The sequence below is a fragment of the Chanos chanos genome, chromosome 13, assembly GCF_902362185.1.
Source record: "Chanos chanos chromosome 13, fChaCha1.1, whole genome shotgun sequence".
Taxonomy (NCBI): Eukaryota; Metazoa; Chordata; class Actinopteri; order Gonorynchiformes; family Chanidae; genus Chanos; species Chanos chanos.
Genome location: NC_044507.1, coordinates 17,900,157 through 17,920,819, shown reverse-complemented (window position 1 = coordinate 17,920,819; position 20,663 = coordinate 17,900,157). Strand labels below are relative to the sequence as shown.

Here is a 20,663-nt window from a genome sequence, read left to right as displayed (position 1 = left end):
AAGGCATCACAGTCTGAGTCTGTAGAGGCTTCGACCAAGGAGAGACGTTGTACAGCTTTTCTGCATCCTTTTACAGGAGCGGTGGTAGAGAGCAGAGTCCAAGGATTGGCTGAATCTATACGGTATCAACCAATCAAAATCCCTCTGTCCGTGAAGCCCTCTCCCTCTGCTTCCCCTCCCCATTCGTCCCCTCAGTGAAGGTGGGCGTTGAGGTCGTACTTCTCACAGAACTTGTCCGTGAAGGGAATGCAGGTGAGCAGCTCGCACCATTCACACTTGATCGGGTACACGTAAAAGAGCACGACGAGTCCGGCGAACAAGCCAACGAAAACCAGCAGGAAGACGATGATCTGGATGCGCTTGCGGTACATGTCCATGCGGCCGAAGCTGATGTAAGGGAGGAAGGCGAAGGAGAGGAAGAAGCCGGAGACGAAGCCGACGATGTGAGCGAAGTTGTCGATCCAAGGCAGCAGTCCGAAGGCGAAGAGGAAGAGCACCACACACAGGAGCTTGGTGAAGGCCCGCCACGGCTGGGCCAGGATCTGCCAACTCTGGATCAGCTCCACGAACAAACATGCCAAGATCCCAAACTGAGAGCCAGCAGGACCCACCTGAGACACAAAGACAAAGGGACTAAGTCACAGGAAAACAGCAAAGGAAAAAAAAACAAACAAACAAAAAAAACCGCATCAAACACGCCCCCTTTATCTACCACAACCCCAATGACATGAAGCGGACAGAGAGAGCGAAACCGCGTACCTCGGCTCTGTAGGGGAGGAAGATGGCACTGGCCAGGTTTCCTGTGATGCCGCTCAGGATATAGATGATTGATATACGCAGCCATCCGGCCAGTTTCTCAAGATCTCTCAGGATAGTCATCTGAAAGGCCACTGATACCAGGCAGTGCAGGATCCTGGGGGTTCATACACACACAGGTGGAGGGAGAGAGAAAAAAGCAAACATTTTAGGCTATTTTAAGGCTTTTTTTTACTCTCACTTCTCAATCCTTATAGCATTATAAGGTCGAAGTGAAAGCCCAAGAGGGTTATCAGGTGTGTGTGTGTGTTTGACAGAGGCATGTACTTGCATGTGCTAATCCACTGAACCTGCTTTGGCAAACAGCCAGGTCAGAGTGGGCTATGACATGGAGGTGGGGGGGGGGGGGGGGGGGTACACACTTTCTCTAATTACTCTTGAGAAAGATCACAGTGTGCAAAAGAGCTGTATCCACAGAATTAAAGTCACCTGACACTTAAAACAGACTAGCTCATCAAAGGTCGTATTAAGGTTTTAATGTTGACTTGCTGAAGACGCCAGTCTCAGAAATTTTTGTGATGCTGAAAATTTATACACAATCCAGTTCTTTATCATGAAATCAAAGCAGACTTATGAAACTCCAAAAGTATGTCCAAAAATATCTCTGCTCCTCAGTTAGCTCTTGGTTACTGTGAGGATTTGGAATTAAGTGTGAAACACAAGATACCAGTAATATCTGAGACCAGACCAAAAGGAATGTGACCACTAAAAATTCTTTCCCCTCTTTCTCAGATGCCTCTAACCAGCAGCACAAAATGGTGACAAAACTGAAACAATCAGTGTTCAACTGATCACTACAATATTCTCTTCAAAACATACACAGTTATTGCTTTGAGACACACAGAGATATAATGCAAGCATCTCTACCAAAACTGTCATAAAATCCATGGCCCAGAAAACGACACAGTGTGGATCATTGTGGAACAATCATAGCTCCGTATACCATAATTTAATCCCTGCTAAGTTTATACACACTGTCCAACACATTATCTCACCAATCTCCTTGGGAAACAAATTCCCTGCACCTCATGTGGAGTAACCTGGACCACGGAATTGCTGTCATGCATATGACCAGGCATCTCCATGGAGATGCATTGACTCACCCTGCGTGCAAGAACAGAGAGAGCCACAGGCGGTAGAACTGGTCAGGGACCTCTGGGTTTAGGAAGGGCAGCAGACCACACACATCATCCATACAGTGCACCTGTTATGAGGAACAATGGGGAAAGAAGGTAAAATAACTGTAGCCCATGGCACAGCATACAAACATTCCCCCGGGAACAAGAAAACACAGTAGATTTGCCTTGGCAATGAGGGTATAAACAGATTTTTTTTTTTTTTTGATGCAAAATGTTCAATCGCAGTTGGTTGTTGTTGGCTACATTCTGAGAAGCGCGTCTTGCTTTCCAACCACCTTAAACAAAACACGGTTAGAAGCCCTTTCCATATTCATTTTGCTTTGCTGCTTTGTGAGAGAAGATTCCACAGTATACCTCAGACAGCTCTTTTTTAGGAACATTCCTTCACCAGTGTTGGAATCTGACCTCTTTGCTCTGGAGCGTTAAACTGGTGTGTTATGGGCTTTAAAATACACAGCAAACCCATTGTAAATAACCACGCAACAAATCCAAACCCGCGTTGTCTGTGGAGGCACGAAAACACTATTTCACGGGGTTTTAAACAAATCCAAGGTGACACATCTTCGGAACTTGGCACCGAGATCATAAACAGCGAACCCTCTGAGACAGAAAGGATTTTGCCAGTGCAGACAAGATTAACATGGCATCCTCTATAGTAATTACAAACCACATAATCTGACATAGAATTTTCTTCCACTCTTACAGTCTCATTAGCCTAGTTGTTGGGGAGGTGTAAAGCAGAGGAGAAGTGAGCCAGGGCTCAGGAGCTTTTGGGCTTTCCTGTGAGGGACAGGTTAGAACAGGAGGGAGTGTCTGGGTAGAGGCCTGGGACAGATTAAAAGCACTAAACTATTAAGCTAGCCTCCGTAAAGCCTGAAAGACAGCTCATTTAAAACCCTTTGCATTTAAGTACTTCCTGAAGTTGATTTAATATTGATTTACCACTGAAATGTTTTATTTTTTTCTTCATTTCAAATACATAAGTAAGTTTCTAGGGGCCTTTAAAAGGTGGCTTACTTGGGAACAGAGAGTAGCCTCTTCGTGGAAATAGCCATGCATGAAGTCACAGTACTCCCTTGATGTGATTTCACACCTATACAGAGATAGAGAGAGAGAGAGAGAGAGGGAGAACACCCCAAATGACTAAAGATCAAGTGTACACCACCTTCCATCATCCTACAGATCGAGTATTTTCCACAATGAACTGTGAGGTCCTCTAACACCATCATTGAAGTGTGTGTGTGTCTCAGAAAAGAGGACAACAGGGAAGGTTCTCCTCACCTCCCTTTGGTTCCGATGCAGCAGGGCCGGCCAGTGATAGTACAGTCAATATGAGGCAGGTTCGTGTGATTACCGGTGTTGTATTTGGTACAGATCTATGAGAAGACAGAAGGTCACAGTGAGACATACACTCACAGACTAATGCTATGTCCTTATTCCCATAGGTTTTCATACTCACCGGCCATTTGGTGATGTCATCGGGCCACTCGTGAGGTGCTACGGAGGCCGGCTCTATGCATGTCCTATTACCAAACACAGAGAAAACACAACACCACAGCCCTGAGTTAAAGGTTTTTTTTTTTTTTTTATGATAGCTTTCACTTGTTTTGCAAAACCAGTCTCAATGTTAAAAATTGTGACGCGAAAAAACTGTGGAGGTGTGTATTTTGAGGCTTACTGCGTACACTTTCAAAATAACTGGGTCAAATAAGACTGCTACATCATGAAAAGGCTTGTCATATAGCAAGAAACACATTGATATAGCTGTCTAGTGTAGGGAGTAACTGTTGCTTTTTAAAATTCTTATCACGGACAACTGTCAAATGCACAAACAAATAAAGCTGTTCAAAACAGAGCTGTGCCGTCTGTAAAAGTGGATACACAATTCTGACAACCAGTGCTTGTGGCTTTACACTGAATATGAAGTCAGTAACTTCAGCTAGAATAGATGTAAAAAGAATGTACTCAATATGGAGGATGTGGCACTGTTCGCATAAAAAATTAAGGACATTTTTTTTTTACAATAAAATATTTTTTAAAACATATAGAGAGTAGATATTGCTTGAAATATATATTTATTTCAATATATATTTCAATATATTTCAAATATATTTAACTGTCACTGTGAGCAAAGTGTATCGTAGAAGCGTCCAAAGGTCTTGTGGTGTAACCGTCAGTATGTTACTGTGTCAATCTTACCTTGGGTCCTGATGACACACAGAACCATGCTGACGTTTTTTGCCCTCTAAAAAAGGGGCGCTAGGATGCGCTGGCCATTTCACCCATACAGCTAACGTGCTCTGACAGACAGGAGAGAGAACAAAACGCGAAGCCTTAGCGATGCCCTTCCATTAGGTTTCACGGTAAATTAAAAAAAGGAGTACCTATGTGCGCTCTGACTGAGAGACATGGGCGCTTACTGAACACTCCTCCTCTGAGGTCTGCACACAGCCCGAACGGTCGTTCCGCACGCAGCACGCCGAGTTGTTCTCGATGCTTCGCTTCTGCTCCATTAGATCGTGAACCTCTTTGTCCTGCCGCATACAGGGCGAGAACTTGGCTCCCAGGTGGATCAGCGCTTCCTAGTATCGAGGAGGTTCCTTATTAACACATGCTTGTGTTTAACGCGTAGAGAATGGTGAATTTCATGCCAAAGTGACCTCAGAGTCACCAAATTTGAATGACGATTAGTGAGCAATGATTAGTGATTAGTCAGCACACACACTTCACAGACGGAGACTATATTGGAGTTTTAAGTCTGCGTTTCTCAGCAAAAGAACATTTTTTGGTGATACAAATAGGTATAATTCAGACACCAATCTTTTTCGGCACTGCTTTTTTTCATGCGCGCCAGGGGGAAAAAAAAAACACCTGCGTATCCAAGAACCGAATTTAATGACCCTCCTCTAACCAACCCAAGAAAAAAGACAGCTCATAATCAAAATCAGCTGTCAGCAAAATTTTGCTCCAGTTAGCAGCTGCTAGAGTGGTTGCAGGCTGTGGTTGGGGTTGTTGCTATTCCCCTAAAAGAGTTGGCGGTCTTCCATTTCTCGTCAGGTCTACCAGCAACCTTTAAGTGTGTCTTTCTTTTTGATACATCATGGTTTCACGTGCCTTATGACTTCAATACACAGTCAAACAATAACAACCCTGCTTACCGAACTTGGTCCGATCCAGAAGTTCTCTTGCTGAACAAACTTGACGTTTTCATACACTCCTTTGTTTCGTAAAACCTACAGTCATAGAAACAATTTACGCAATCAAGAGGAAAGGGAACACCATACAACTAAATCATATGCAAAAAAAAAAAAAAAAAAGAAGAGAATGCACACATGAAGCATAAAAAAGGCTGTATAAGCCTTTTATGAGGAGGAGTTAGTCGACTTACCGAATCCACTGTTTCATGCTGAGAGAAGCCCACTGGGGCAATGCCATAGATACACACAGCCAGGATAGTTATCAACAAGTGGACAAATGTGATCCAGTACGTGAAGAAAGGCCTAACACGCAAAACATAACACAACAGTCTGACACTGACAAACATCATATATGCGTCAAAACTTAAACCAGAACATACAAACACACACACACACACAAACACACACGCACACGCACACACACGCACGCACGCACGCACGCACACACACACACACACACCAACAAACACACACACAAACACGCACGCACACGCACACGCACACGCACACACACACACCCACACACACACACACACACACACACACAAACACACGCACACACACAAACAAATGCACACAAAACACATTTCTGATCTCAGCTATCTCCTATAACACTACAGAACAGACAGATGAAAGCATGAGTTATCTCTTGGATTTTTCACAAATGCATGACTGATACTCGCAGACCCATACAGGATTGTGCATGTGTGTGTCTGTGTGTGTGTGTATCAATGATTGTAGTAGACACCCAGTGTAGAAGACTAACCTGTGGTCGTCCATGTCCTCTATCTGTCTCTTGACGTAGCTGTCGATACGTTTGCGGTATGTGCGGTTGGTGAGCTTGCCAACCATGCCAAGTCCATACGGTCGTTTTTCTTTCGCGAAGAGTTTCTTGACGGGTACCGCGATGCGCTGACCTCTCCGCTGCCCGTTGACACTAACGACTTCCTGCCTGAGGCGGACTTTGGGTGGTCCCGGGGTGCCCTCTTTGGCTTTACGCCACCCTCTCTCCAGAGGCCTTTACCATGTACAAAGACACAGAGGTCAATTCAGGATCACAGTACAAGTAACACTCCATAGTACAATAAAAAACAAAGGCACAATACAGAAACACCACATCCAACCAAACAGTCATAGAACTGCAGATGTAGCACTGGCGTACAATCTTGCTTGCACTAATAAAACTGTATGAACTAATTGTCACTGCCGTGATATACAAGAGTTTGATGTGAAGGTCAGAGTCCACTGATGGGTCACAGGGCATCACAGATGCACTGAGCTGTGAGTCACGTTCCTATAATCTGCCAGACTCACAGCATGAGGTGGCTTTTCTCCAGCTCGCTCTTATCCAGTGCGCTCCCAGTCAGCTCGGACTCATCCAGTCCCTTACTGTCAACGTCCTTCATGGTGGAGTCAGACGGAGATTCAAACACCTCGTCAGCAAACGTGGACATCTCCTCCTGCATCAAGACATCCTAATGCCAGGGGGCATGTGGAGAGAACTTATAATTAAATAATGAACTTATAATTAAATGTTTACGCAGACCACAGCACAGTGAGAGAGAGAGGGGGGGGGGGGGGTGGTTGAGTGATACTAAGGATCTTACCCTGGCAAAAAATGATGTGTCCAGCTCGTCTGGAAAGTCAACCACGTCCTCCTCGATGAAGCTAGCGGGAGTGAAACTGCGCCTGTGCGCCCGTCGCAAGGTGCCATCTCGCAAGGAACGCCCCTGAGAGACAAAAAAACCCCAGCATTATTCACGAATAACTTCAAATAACACAAGTAACACAGCTGTGCCTCAAAATGAAAATGAAACTAACCTCAGGGAAGATAACGTTAAAACGATTTCGTGTGGCAGTTACCCAGTACATGGTGTAAAGCAGGTGACAACACAGATCAAACTGTAGCTCAGTAGCACGATTCCATATTTGCATTATAGTGATATGGACAGGATGTGCACTGTTTGAAAACAAACTGTTCTATCTGATGTGTCCTTATAGAACCCGATGACCTTAATGTATTCTAGAACGCCTGTGGCTGACTGAGGGACATTCTATCTAATTGTACAGCATTGATTACGTCCCATTACAGTCCATTGTTTAAGGTCAATTGTTTCTTCACTGTCTGTAATGCATTGGAGAATTGCTCTATCGTATTGGCATGAGAGAAGTGCCTAACTGTGCACATTTGGCAGTCAACGATTTTTAAAGGATGCCTCAATCACAGCCTGCTGACAATCAGTAGGTTACAATGTATTTCTGGATATCAGTGCCTTTGCTGTTTAGCATCATCAAAATAAACCCCCGGACATAGATTTCCACTGTACACTTTCAAAACTCACATCTAAGTTAATATTCTACACAGCATAGGTACACAGCATTCAAAAATACAGATGTCAAAAAAATACATAAGCTTGAAAAATACACATCATTTTTTAGAATTCAGAATCTCTGTGATTGCACACACACACACACACACACACACACACTGCGAGTAGTGAGTAGTGAATTTAACCTCTGCTTTTGAACCCATCTTATAGAGGTTGGTAGTGAGCGTGTGCGCGCACACACCAGGAGCAGTGGGCAGCACGCCTGCACCCATAGGCATTGGGGTTTAAATGCCATGCATGAGGGCACTTCAGCCGTGAATGTTGTGAAGGGGGGGAAGTGCTGCTCACCCGTTCCCCCCTGGTCCCGGGGATAGAACCGGCGATCCACCGCTCGCAAGACTGCTTGGCTGACCAGTAGGCCACGGCTGACCCGATGACAAACGCTTATGATTATATAGTTGCCTGAACTCACCTTAACCAGAGCGGCTGCCGCCCTGAAGCTCATCTTTGCAACAGACTCCCTTTTGCGTCGTCGTGGTAACCGGTTAAGGCCCGACCGAGAGCTGGCGAAGGAGCACAGCGAGGCGGCGCCGGGGGTGATGGGAGTCTGGGGCACGCTGTACCCATCGACCTCCTCCACCATACGGAAAGCTCGCCCACGTGCCAAAGGATCCACGATCTGAGGAGAGAGATGACGATCCTTATAAAACATGCAATCTCAGGAACTTTGTTTTTTTTTTTTAAAACAATTTTTAAACAAGCTGAAAAACAGAGACATCAGCAAAGGTTTGTGCACAGGTCTGTGCACGTCAAACAAGTTCTGTGGATATGACACACTTCCTATACATATGCACACACACACACTCATACACACACACACACACACACACAAACAACTTACGTCAAATACCCTCCTCTCTCTCTTTTTCTCTCTCTTTCTCTCTTCCTCTCTCTCTCACACACACACACACACACACACACACGCAAGCCGTACCTTCTGCATGCCATGCTGGGAGCTGGGGACATAAAGTGGAGGTGGTGTCTCCGTGCTGGTCAGAGATATGTTGTCCTGGCTGGGCAGCTCCATCTCACGAATCACCTGAGGCTTGAGCTTCCCGTAGCGCATGCTGCAATGTCGCAGACTCTTCCTCTGCCATTTCTGAGTGGCATCTCCATCCTTACTGACCCCAAACCAGTCCGCCGTGCCCCTGACAGGGATCAGCACAACACACTCATCAGACTGACCCCAACAAAGACACACACACACACACACACACACACACACACACACACACACAAGCTCCTTTTTGGTGTTCTTATGTGAGCTGCTCTGTCTCGGATAATGTGTCTAGCTTTCAATCTCACCTTCACTCTCGCACATCTGTGGTTAAAAGAAAAAAAAAAAAAGGAGACTTCCGTGGAGCTTTTTGATGTGACAAACATTCTCCACAAAGCAAAGTGCACAGAAGAGTGTCTGTCACAATTAAATGACACGCCTCTCCTCTCTCCCAAGTTAAAACAGAGAGAGGAGAGAGAAGTGAGGCGGTCAGGTGGATGTTAGCAGCTGGAGGGGACTTGCCCAGACATGTTTTACTTTTGACACTGGCTTTGTCTAAAGTCCTGCCTCATTGTACCACACATACGCGCCCACACACACGCACACACACACACACACTCACACAAACGTGCACAGACACACGCATTGTTCTCACATAACTTCACACATCTGCCTGAGAGTGACTATTACAAAATGACAAATCCTCATTGTTTCACTTTACATATCTCACTGTTGAAACACATAGCAAACATTTTAAAGTTATGTTCATTTAATGGTATAAAAGTAATTTCAGCTATGCTTTGGTGTTTGTGATCTTTCTCTGTCTCTAAGCTTTGTCTATTAAAGTAGAGGTCCTACGATGATTCATGACTACAGTACTCCGTTATAAGAATCAGTAACGTGTTTGTGTGCGTGTGTATGTGTGTGTGTGACCACAATGTTTGCATAGTTGACATTCTGAGGCCTCTCCTACGGCCCTGGCGCGTTACCAGCGTGCCACTCTGCCCAACCTTGGTCTCTATAAATAGGCCAGCTCTCACTGGAGCACCTGGAGCTCTTTTACAACACGGAGGAATCTAATCTAATCTGCGTCTCTGACTCACGGCGGCCGCGGCTACAGCCGACTGACACCGCTGAAACTCAAAGCAAACACAGCCATCGAACAGGAGGCTTATTCTGTTTCATCTTCCTCACACGGAAAACACACAGGGAGAGAGGCAGCCGTGACTGTTAAAGGGACGGGGGAGAAATTGAATCTCCCTCAGAACTGAAAAGTATGTGAGACAATGCAGATTTGATCTCCCAGTCTGTTTTTTTTTTTCATTTTTATCTTTGATAATAGGCTTAATTCAGCATGAAATTATGGCAACAATGAACTGTGTCATTGTCCAATTATTCCACCCCAGCAGAGGCAGCCAAAGCAAATTACTACAGCACAGAGAATGTCAAACCTCTTAATGCTTTAATAATACCTCAATGTCTCTAATAACACGTTAAGAAACCCAGACTAGCATTCTTCAAATGCCTTTTTAGCCCAAAAACCTTTCAGAGTAGCAGATTTCAAGAATTCTCTTCGTGGCTCTGCGGAGACGGGAACCTTTGCCAAATTCAATCAGGCCTGCGCTATATAACCTGCCCATTGAGTGTCAGCATTGATGTGAGGTAAAGCCAGAGACACGTAGCGTGCTGCCCTTGTACATTGTCCATTCAAACAGCTGTCAAGTCTAGAGAACGCTCTGACTGAATGAGAGGGACATCTCCCTCCCCAGGGTGTCCTGTCACCCGTGGTACCTGAGCAGGGTTCTGGAGAGAGACTGGTGCCTTCGGAAACCGCGGCGAGCAGCCCTGTGGCCCTTAATAGGCACTGTGTTAATCCGCTCAAAGTGTACCCTCCTACTGCTGCAGACAGGGCAGGGGTGGTGCCAAGAGAGCACAGGAAAAAGGAAGCCAGGGCAGGAAGGAGAGAAGAAAAAAGAGAGAAGGAAGTGTGTAAAAAACAGCTTAAAGTACAGAGTAACAGAGTAACAGAGCCAGAATGCATGAACAGTCAAGCACAGAGAAGACTTGAAGAGATTTGTGAGGTACAATTGTGAGACACTTTTCTAATTAATAATAAATAACATGCACATGCTGAAGCACGCACACAAATACAAACACACACACACACACACACACACTCTCTCTCTCTTGCTCGCTCTCTTACTCACACACCTATACACACACACAGTCACACACATAAACAAACAAAGCAGCCATTCTACGTAGATGCAAATAGAAACATGCAATATTTCTGTGAGAGAGAGAGTGAGAAATTGAGAAAAGCACAGAATCTTCTAAACCGACTCCTCAAGTTGGACCAGTCAAATGCAAAACCATACACTGCGTAAGAGCGGAGCCAAGCTCTGAGAAAATGAACACCCTCCAGCATAAGCAATCCCAGGGCCATTATGACTCAGCTCATCGCAGTTCATTGCCTGTGATTATCCAGGAGTCTAATTATATTAAATTACCACTGAAGAAGAAAAAAAAAATCGAAACCAGGCCATATCTTTCAACGCCTCTCCAAACGCAACCCAAACCGTACAAGTACATTTCAGAAAAAAATGGAAAATAGTAGACAGTGTAGCAGAAGAAGTAACAATCTCTGTGTATCTTTATTCTCATGAAACAAAATTCAGCCTCACACCTTGACAGTTCCTTTGACGGAAAATTGGTAACAGTTTCAACTGACAATTTTACCATACACTGCTGTAATTCAAGGTTGATGGCTAGCAATCTGCTGGAAAGGCATTTAATTTGAAGCCTGGGCCTCCTGCCTGCACACATTAGTTTTGTGAGCGTCTGTTTACAGAGCATCTATTTACGGAGCGTCGCTGTATAAATTCATTCTCACCTTTTGATGGTTTGTGTGATGGATGACTGGCGCTGCAGCGGTGCCCGCCGGGGGTCAAAGAGGTCCCGCGGCATGGACTGGAGATGGGTGGTCTCCACTGGCATGCTTACGCTGCGGAGGAAACCCTGTCGCTTCACCGGCTGTCACAATGAGAGACAGACAGTTAGAGAGAGAGACAGAGAGAGAGAGAGACAGAGAGAGAGAGAGGGGGGAGGGGGAGGGAGAGAGAGACAGAGACAGAGAGAGAGGGGGGGAGGGGGAGGGAGAGAAAGAGAGAGTGCGAGATGAGAGAGAGAGAGACTGAGAAAGAAACAGAGAGAGAGAGAGTCAGGAAGAAGAGGGAAAGAGAGACGGGGAGAGATTGAGGGAAAGAGAGGGAGGGAGAGAGAGAGAGACAGACAGACAGACAGAGAGAGAGAGACTGAAAAACGAGAAGGAGGGGGAGACGGCTGTACCTGGACAAAGGTGGGGGGCTCGTCCAGTGACACCTGAGCAGTGGGAATGTCCAGTTTGAGCCATGGCGGTTTCTTCCTTTGCAGGCTGCTGGTGCTGTCTCGGCGTGGTTCAGCCATGCTCCCGACCTCTCCCCACGCCTGCCAGCTACACAGAGAGAGAGAGAGAAAGGGAAGAAAAAGAGAGAGGCAGAATGAGAGAGGGACAGGGAGGAGAGGAGGGGCAGAGAGAGAGAGAGAGCGAGGGAGAACACGAGCGAAAGACAAAAATTACCACCAAACAAATTAATAATATGACAGGCACTTTGAAGTTAAATTCTGCCTAAAATCATTTGTCAGAGTTTTGCAACGGTACAAACCAAAGAATGCACAGCTCAAGACTCACCACAAGGTGGCAGTCTGAAATCGCAACAAGGCCTAATTTTATCCAGGGAGGGAAACGTCGCTTTGAGAACATACTGTTCGTTCACTGTTTCAGATGAAGGTAAAACCACTGGCTTTAAATATAGTAAAGGACACACATGTTTGTACTCATTCAAAGCACCCTGTTTCATTTAACTAAGCAGTAAATATTTTGGCTGCGGGAGCGTTTAAGTTTATTGTCAGTAGATTAATCCTTAAATACCAGTGACTCGCTCTGTATTAAAATCCACATTGTCATTAACTGTTGCTGCTGTCTAGATTTTGTGGGAGACCACCGTTAGTTTGGCCATTCCATACGCATTCCCATGACGCAGCCCAGACAATAAGTGAAACCTCAGAGTCAACAGAAACCCAAACTTCATTTAATGGCCTTTTTTTATTCGACCCCCTTCCCCCGAATCTCCGACAGCATTAACGCATGTTTTTTTTTTCTTTGCCGCTACACACAGCAGGGCTTGACTGTACTCCCCGTGAGAATGCGAACATCATTCTGTTTCTTATCAGAAGGGTGGGGAACCGCTTTTCAAAGAACTGTGACATTTTGCTAGTTAGGAAATTTTGAACGAAAGCAAAAGACTGATTCACGCAGTGCTAAATGAGACAGCGCTTGAAGATAATAGTAGCGATAACAATAAAAAAACGCCTCTCATTAGAGGAATAGCACAATCTGCGACAGAAAATGAGTCGCACTTAATTTAGTCATTACAAGTAATTTTGTAAAGACGTATGTTGAATAATTCTAGCGTTTTTATTATCTGCCCGTTATTATTTTGCGTGTTCATTCAAATAGGCAGCCATACAATTCGAGGCTTAATTAGAGACAGCGAGGAAGAGTCACCCAAGGTCAAACATTCTCAGCTATTGGTTACAGCTTGGAGTCCTTGGGAGTCTGTAGCAACATTAACATCTGTTTTGAGTTGAGTTTTAACACAATTGCAGGACCCATATTTAGCGCAAGCGACGATTTACGCTGTCACAACGCATATAAATCATGAGAATAGGACAGATTGGGGGGGGTGGGTAGTGCGGGGAGGCAGTGAAATTGGCAACAGGAGTTGTGAACAGATACATTCAAAGCTGCAAACCTCAGACAGCCCAAAACCGCCAGAGAGGTCAGGGCAATCGTTCAACGGGAGGGCAACATCATCTGGTAATTTTGACAGTCTGCCGCATCTAAACAGGGCCCAGCAGACTAGTATGTGGCAAAGTGGCAGTGACGCTGTTGATGCAAAGATCACTGTGGGGCAGATTCTGTGGCGGGATGACCTTTTCACCCATGAGGAAGCATATCCTTCCAACTGATGAGCAATGAAGACTGAGATCCTCTGCTTTCCAGTCTGCCGGCCCTGCGGTGACTACCCAGGATTCGAGAACAGACTGGGACAAAGTGGCCCGACACAAGGCTTTCAGAAAACTCGAGGGGAGGGATACCGCAACAATTTTCCAATCATTTCCACCAGCGAGTCGAAAAAAAGGACTGCTTTGATGTTGAAGAGCCACGCTTTTATCATGTCAAATCTGTCACAGTAGAGTTTCACGCTAACACTATTTAAGAGACACGCTGGTGACAGTGATGTTTAAGAGACGCAGTTGAATATAACAATGGGGACATACAAAAACACACTCCGTCATATGCAGAAGAAAGGCAGAGGAAAAGTCTCCTGTCTGTCTCAGAGCATCAGCAGACCACCCATAGCCCTTTAATATGGAAATTAGGCTTCTATCACTCAATTACTTTCCCCATTAAAGCAAACTCCAGGGTTCCGAGAGACTAATTATCAAACCTAGAGCAGATATTAGTCTGAGCCTGTAGTCTGTGGCTCTCATTGCAGGATTAGGGCTTATGTGTCCTCTAAACTTAATATCATTTGATTCTGGATTCTGGACCTGCTATGTTTTGGACTCTACTTCTGCTGAATTTATGATGGAGGTCTTCCGTGTTTGTCTTCAAGTCTGTGAGAACTGAACGTTTCAGCGCCTCGATAGAAACTCCGCAAGATACCAACTCCTTGTCATAGAAAAGTCCACAGTTTCTCCTCCTCCGCTAAAGTCTTTCTGTCCCGTCTGGGTAGCACGCGCCTCACATCTCAGAGAGGACGAGCCATGGCTCCCTGGAAAGACGGCAATGTATTCTGGAATCCCTCCCAAAATCCTTTTCCAGTATAAACATGTTGGCTGGCTTGGAACAGACCTTAAGATGTAGTCTGACAAGCAGCGTAGAGGACTTTGGTTACTTAGTGCAAGGTAAGCTTGTCATGAACCTTAGGCCTTATCCCTAATCTGCAATGGATAACTTTTGATTTTAAGAACTTTGACTGGGTTTTTTGGGGGAGTACAGTGCTCCATCTATTCACATGAGGCGCTCCATACTAGGCATGGTCATAAGGAGGATATCCTTGGATTAGAATGGTATCCTTGAAAAGGAGGGAAGAAGCAGATGTTGTTGGTGATGGCCATTGTCCAAGGAATCTGGTATGTCCCTTCTCTGAAGGTTCTTACTAACATTTCTGTTCACTCCTACACTAGAAAGGAAATTGCCCTTTTCAAGGGCCAGATTTAGACATCATAAGAAAGAAAATGTCACACACACACACACACGTATATACGCGCACACACACACACACACACACACACACACACACACACGGTCCAAAGTACTGAGAATTGCACGTAGACGTCTGGCCCATGCTGAGATGGTGGAGAGACAGTGTGTGATTCATGTTAGCTAATTTGGCATGGTATTTATCAGACAGTATCTGTTTCTTTAACATTTTTCCCCACCACGACTAGAATCATAAAAGTACTTTGCACCCCCCACCAACAAGTTCATCTTAACAACATGTAGTCTACTCTAAAGTCTCTGATTGAGTTTGTTTTGGTTGTCAGATTAAGATCTCAAGTGAGAAGACTTAAATCATGCAGTGACTGGCTTCCTGCCCCCAGGTTACCACAGGCAAAGCATGATAGCACTTGACACTCCCTCTATCGAAATGAGATACATTCAGAATAGCTAACAGTGGTTTCCATCAGCTGTAACTTTAGTTTTCTGACAGCGCTCTCTCTCTCTCTCTCTCTCTCTCTCTTTCCCTTCTTTGAGATTTTCACTCAGACAGTCAGACTCCCACAGTGTCTGTTAGAGTCTGTCCAAAAGTCAGTCAGGTATAGGTTAACACTAAGACAGGCACACTTTTGTGTTGTGAGTGACCTCTCTTTGCAGTACAGTGGTCTTTTGTGGGAGGTTCATGTTTCCATTGTGAGAGCTATGTTCTACTGAGGACCAAAAAGAAGAATAGCCAGTCGGGACCAGTCATGTGCGACAGACCACGTGCAGAGAGCAAACTCAGGAGCAGGTGAGGCTTTCAGGTAAATATTAGCATGTAGCATAGCCTATATATAGAGCTCAGTTGGTTCTTTGAAAAGGGCTAGTAAGAGGAGGGGTGTGGGCTGGATTACCCCTCATTGTATACTTGTCAGCAAGACCTTGGTTTCCTTGTGCTGTCTCACAAACTTGGGAAAAAATCCACAAAACATTGTAGTCTTAATGGCGACATCCTGTCCTTTAGTTTCCATTTTCAGGCTTAATATAGTTTGTAATGCAAATACAACCACAAATAGTAACTCTAGATAGCAGGGCCGGGCAGAACAACCAAAAATGTGAATGATATAATTTATAATATAGAATATATTTGAATAATTGACTTTTAAAAGGTAATGATATATTATTAAGTAACAAATAATCTCTTCTTGTTGTCCTCCATTTCTTCACTCTTAGCAATACAGAGATTATGTGTTTGATTACGTAAAGACTTATGTTGTCACATTTTTGTTTAGTTTTTATCTCCTTATTATTCACTTATATGTCTCTTTATTATGTAGTGATCCACATTTGTAAACGCGAAAATAATGTTCGTTTAAATGTTAACGAACGCACTAGTCGTATCAATGCAATGGTACAATCTGTACTGTTACACAGACATCTTGCATTTTGACAGCTCAGTGGCTCTATGGCCTACTTAATGTTATGCTTGTTATATGCGAAGGTGTTTTGCTGGTTAAAAAAAATATATTCACATTGATGTGCAGGTATGTACTTCAATTAGGTCACAACTGTTTTTTAAAACACCAACTGTGTTAGGGAAGTCTAATGACATGCTGGTAAGTATTACTATTTTTATTATTCTTTTAAGACTTCACTGATACTAACTTCAGAGATTTGTAATTCCATTTGTACAGGTGGTAGCATTTCCCTGAATTTACGGTCGGATGTCAGATGAGCTTAATCTGTTATTCCATCAGTCACATGTGCATTCGGTGAGAGCATTTTGTGACATCCCTGGAGAACCAGCTAAAACAAGCGCAAAGACATCAGCATGTAACAAGCTAAATGAGTATGGCAGTTTTCTGGGTGCTCCCTGATAAGGGGTGTGTGTGTGTGTGTGTGTATGTCTGTGTGTGTGTGTCTCTGTGTGTGTGTGTGTGTGTTAAAAGCTCTGGTTCAGGTGGATGTGCTTCAGTCTTACACACCAGGAGAAGGTTTATGTTTTATTGAGGGTGACAGATTTGCTTCCTCTGTCCAGAAGACCCCCAGGGCACTGTTGAGTATTAGTGTGTAAGGCTGGGCCAGAACCGCTATGGACAAGTTGTTGGTTGTTTGTGTGTGTGTGTGTGTGTGTGTGTGTGTGCGTTAGGTTGGCCATTTCCTTCCTGAGAAACAGCACATCCTGGCCCAGGGGCAGTGTGTGTGTGTCGCGCGTGTCTCTGCATGCACTGTTTCACTGACCAATAGAGTCTACACACACAGGCAGTATCTCTGCAGGACTCAGCTCACAGTGCAAAATAAAAAAAGAAAAACCTGGACCATTTATAGGCCAAGTCCTAGGAGAACCCCCCCCCACACCCACCCCCACCCCCACCCCCACCCCCTCCCCCGACCGTGTGTAAAAACTCAGCCAGAGACGTGCTTTAAATCAGTGAGGGCCAACGCTCTAATTTCCTCTCACAACAGACGGTGAAAGGAGCGAGGGGTTGAGAAAAGCTGCACCGTCGGAAAGAAGCCCACTCCTTTTGAGGGAATTCCCCTTCTCTTCCAATAGCACCAGCTAAATGTCACACTTGGACTTTACCTCTTACTCGCCTGTTACAAAGTCTGAGTTCACAGTTCGTGCTTTCATTAAAATTCATTAGAACAAACCCATGATTTTTTTTTTGTTTGTTTTTTTGTCGGAGGTATATGAAGTAAACTCTTGACCTAAATTGAAAACTGATTTTATGTCCACACGCTACTGCTTAACTGCTACTGTCACTGTTACACAAGCTCAGACCATCTGAGTCCTATGTATTTACCTAAGTATTAACCACACAATCAGGCTTTTGATATTTTATAGCCTGCCATACCCAATTAAGAGACTGACAAAACTTGTGAAGCTGCTGTTGCCTCAGTGGAGGTATTACAGATGACTTCTGAAACAGATTAACAGACTAAAAATAAATCTCATCGTGTATGAGAGCAGATAACAGAGCCAGGTGACCAGGGTGATTTTGGACACTGCTGTAAGTATGACATAACCAGTGGATGCTGTGCCACAGAGAACTCACTCTCACTGCAGTCTATGTTAAACCCCCCCCCCCCCCCCCTCCCAGATCTGTCTATATCCCTTACACTCTCTCTCTCTCTCCCTGTATCCATTTCTCTCTCTCTCTCTCTCTCATTCTGTTCCGTTTCTCTCTCCCTCTCTAACTCTCTCGGTTTCTCTCTGTGTCTGTCCTTCTGCTCCCCCCTCTCTCTCTCTCTCTCTCTGTCTGTCTGTCTGTCTGTCTGTCTGTTCCTCTTTCTCTCTCCCACCTATTCACACTCCCCCATTTTTCTCCCCCCACCACTTCCTTACACCCTCTGTTTCTCTCTCTCTCTCTCTCTCTCTCTGCCCCCCCGCCCCCTCTCTCTTTCTCCCTCACTCTCTGATGAGCAACAGAACACTGCGACATTCACACGTGGCATTCACACAGCTGGAACTGAAATAAGAATGTACTGTATTTTCAACAACTTCTGAAGACAGAGGAAGGAGAGCTAAGGTCCAGACACCCTCTGCTCTGGGTCCGAGGCCTGACGCTCCACTCCCTCCATACAGAGGGAAATGCTTCCCATTCTCTCACAGCACTCACTGTAGCCCAGGGAGGTTTTGACCTGTTAAGACTCTGCGTACAGTCACAGTGGCCTGACATAGTGGCATGTGACAGGCTGTTACACCAAACCATCCTGTAAGCCATTAACAAACACACACACGCACACACACACACACATACACACACAGTGGGAGTACACACTGCAGCTGACCCTGTGATCAAGTGTCAGAGCTGCGGTGGGTGGGACTGTGTCTCAGTGAAGGAAGAATGTCGTGTTTGCACAGGCCAACGGCTCGACTTTCTGCTACGCGCAACTCTTTTCTAGAGCAGGCTAAAAACTTCACAAAGTGAAATCATAATATACAGACAGCGCGAATTTACACAACGTGTCTAACCTCGGTTATTACTCTGTCATTGTTTTCTCAGAATGTGGTGCAGTCATGCGTAACAGATTATTAATAGAGGACTAATTCATTTCTCAGTAATGTTCATTATGTATAACAATCCTACAGCTAACACCACGCAATTAAACCAGACAACAGATTCATGTCAGGAACAAGTTAATGTTATCTTCCAAATAAAGCATACAAGTTTATTTTAGAAGCAAAATTGAGGATTTGACTAAATCTAACAGTCTCCCTCTCTATATAACCCCATGGTCCATATTCCAATATAGGGCTGTGTTTTCAATTAGTTAAGTTGAGGGTTGGTTTTAATTACCCCAGGGCAGATTATTCAAACACTGGTAATTAATGGTGTCAGCTGTCTGCTCTCCACTCTGGGAAAACATTGTACTCAGACTCACATCTGGGACTGCCCACCTCTCCCAGGCCTCAATACAACACATTGTTCTATGACCTTTAGCTGTTTGTAGTATTATGCTGTCTTACAGTACTCAACAGTCACTCCCAGAAATAGCTTCATATATATTTAACAATCACTGTGGCAGCCTAAATCTACAGCTAACAGACAGGCAGAGCTCCCAGTCAAAGCATGGCAGTGCCCAAAAATCCTTTGTTGTGCAATTATCTTTTGTGGGTTTACGTAATTCTTTTACTTGAGTTAATGTTATTGTGAAGCAACAGGAATGTATTAAAGTATTTTTTCCTCAAGATTTGTATACGGAAGAAAAATGGAATTCGAGTTGATAAATTTCGGCAAAGGGAAGAATGGGGGACTTTTTCATATTGTTTTGCTATGTTGGTTTAAATCTTGCGCAAAGTGGATAATCAAATCAATGAATTATTTAGCGGTTCTACATCGCTGAATTATTCACCGCTTTGGTGTGGGAATGTAAATGTCTCTCGCCCTAGTGAGTAAGATAGTCTCCCAGCCCATCCACCCCCCCCCCACCGTAAACACAAGCCCATCCATGCCCCCCCACTGTAAACACAGGCGAGTTAAATCTGTCCTTACTGTGGCCCCCCTGTACAGTTCCAACTGCCGCTTTGTCATGCAGCCTAAAAAAAAAAAACCTCTTCTTTGATGGAAAACCATACTTCCTGAATAAATCAGTTTCCTGTCTGGGTCTGTGCCAGTGTTTGCCTGGCTAATCTGGGATATTACTTATATTACATTACAATCAGAACTCGTGTGGCTATTAAAACTGTTTTACGACAGGTGCTTATCTCAGTTGAGTCATCTGCAACATCATGGATTGCGATTCAAAAAAAAAAAAAAAAACGCATAAATGTGCATGTTATAATTATATGTTGTTTTACACTTTCTCCCATGTTTGCTGTCATGTTTGAGAACGAGCGGGGTATGTTTTCCAGTGGAAAATGGCTTTATCATGGTGATGATCTCAATTAGGGAGGTCCAGCACCACATGAGAGGGAGTTGAGGATGTGCCCATTGCTCTCTTGTTGCCAGATGTGACATGAACAACGAGTCAGACAGAGAGCAGAGACAGACAGAGAAACAGGCAGAGAGTAGAGACAGAGACAGATACAGAGACAGACAGAGAAACAGGCAGCAAGCAAAGACAGATATAGAGCAGACACAGACAGAGAGACAGGTAGAGAGCAAAGACTGATACAGAGCAGAGACCAGCAGAGAGACTGGCAGAGACAGACACAGAGCAGAGACAGGCAGAGAGGAGAGACAGGCAGAGAGGAGAGACAGGGAGAAGAGGGGGGTTGATTACGGATATTCCATAACAATGACATTCAGAGGACATGAACTAATATCTTACAGGCATCATCCAACAAACAACAGAATGGCTCCAGTGGTGTGT

At 44.7% G+C, this 20,663-nt stretch overlaps 1 protein-coding gene across 1 annotated transcript in view; it reads right to left on the bottom strand.

The window, feature by feature from the left end:
* The window catches only part of rhbdf1a (rhomboid 5 homolog 1a (Drosophila)), a 30,596-nt gene continuing 9,933 nt past the window's right edge, over positions 1–20,663 (bottom strand). Inside the window, exons 2-18 of the mRNA XM_030790277.1 lie at positions 11,888–12,032; positions 11,433–11,572; positions 8,477–8,690; positions 7,955–8,161; positions 6,760–6,882; positions 6,467–6,627; positions 5,919–6,170; positions 5,344–5,455; positions 5,114–5,188; positions 4,376–4,537; positions 4,155–4,255; positions 3,415–3,478; positions 3,237–3,331; positions 2,973–3,048; positions 1,920–2,020; positions 760–913; positions 1–611 (exon numbers count right to left, since the gene is read on the bottom strand). Coding sequence (XP_030646137.1) covers positions 192–611; positions 760–913; positions 1,920–2,020; positions 2,973–3,048; positions 3,237–3,331; positions 3,415–3,478; positions 4,155–4,255; positions 4,376–4,537; positions 5,114–5,188; positions 5,344–5,455; positions 5,919–6,170; positions 6,467–6,627; positions 6,760–6,882; positions 7,955–8,161; positions 8,477–8,690; positions 11,433–11,572; positions 11,888–12,004 — 2,574 coding nt within the window. The 5' untranslated portion in view covers positions 12,005–12,032 and the 3' untranslated portion in view covers positions 1–191. The remainder of the gene's footprint in view (positions 612–759; positions 914–1,919; positions 2,021–2,972; positions 3,049–3,236; positions 3,332–3,414; positions 3,479–4,154; positions 4,256–4,375; positions 4,538–5,113; positions 5,189–5,343; positions 5,456–5,918; positions 6,171–6,466; positions 6,628–6,759; positions 6,883–7,954; positions 8,162–8,476; positions 8,691–11,432; positions 11,573–11,887; positions 12,033–20,663) is intronic.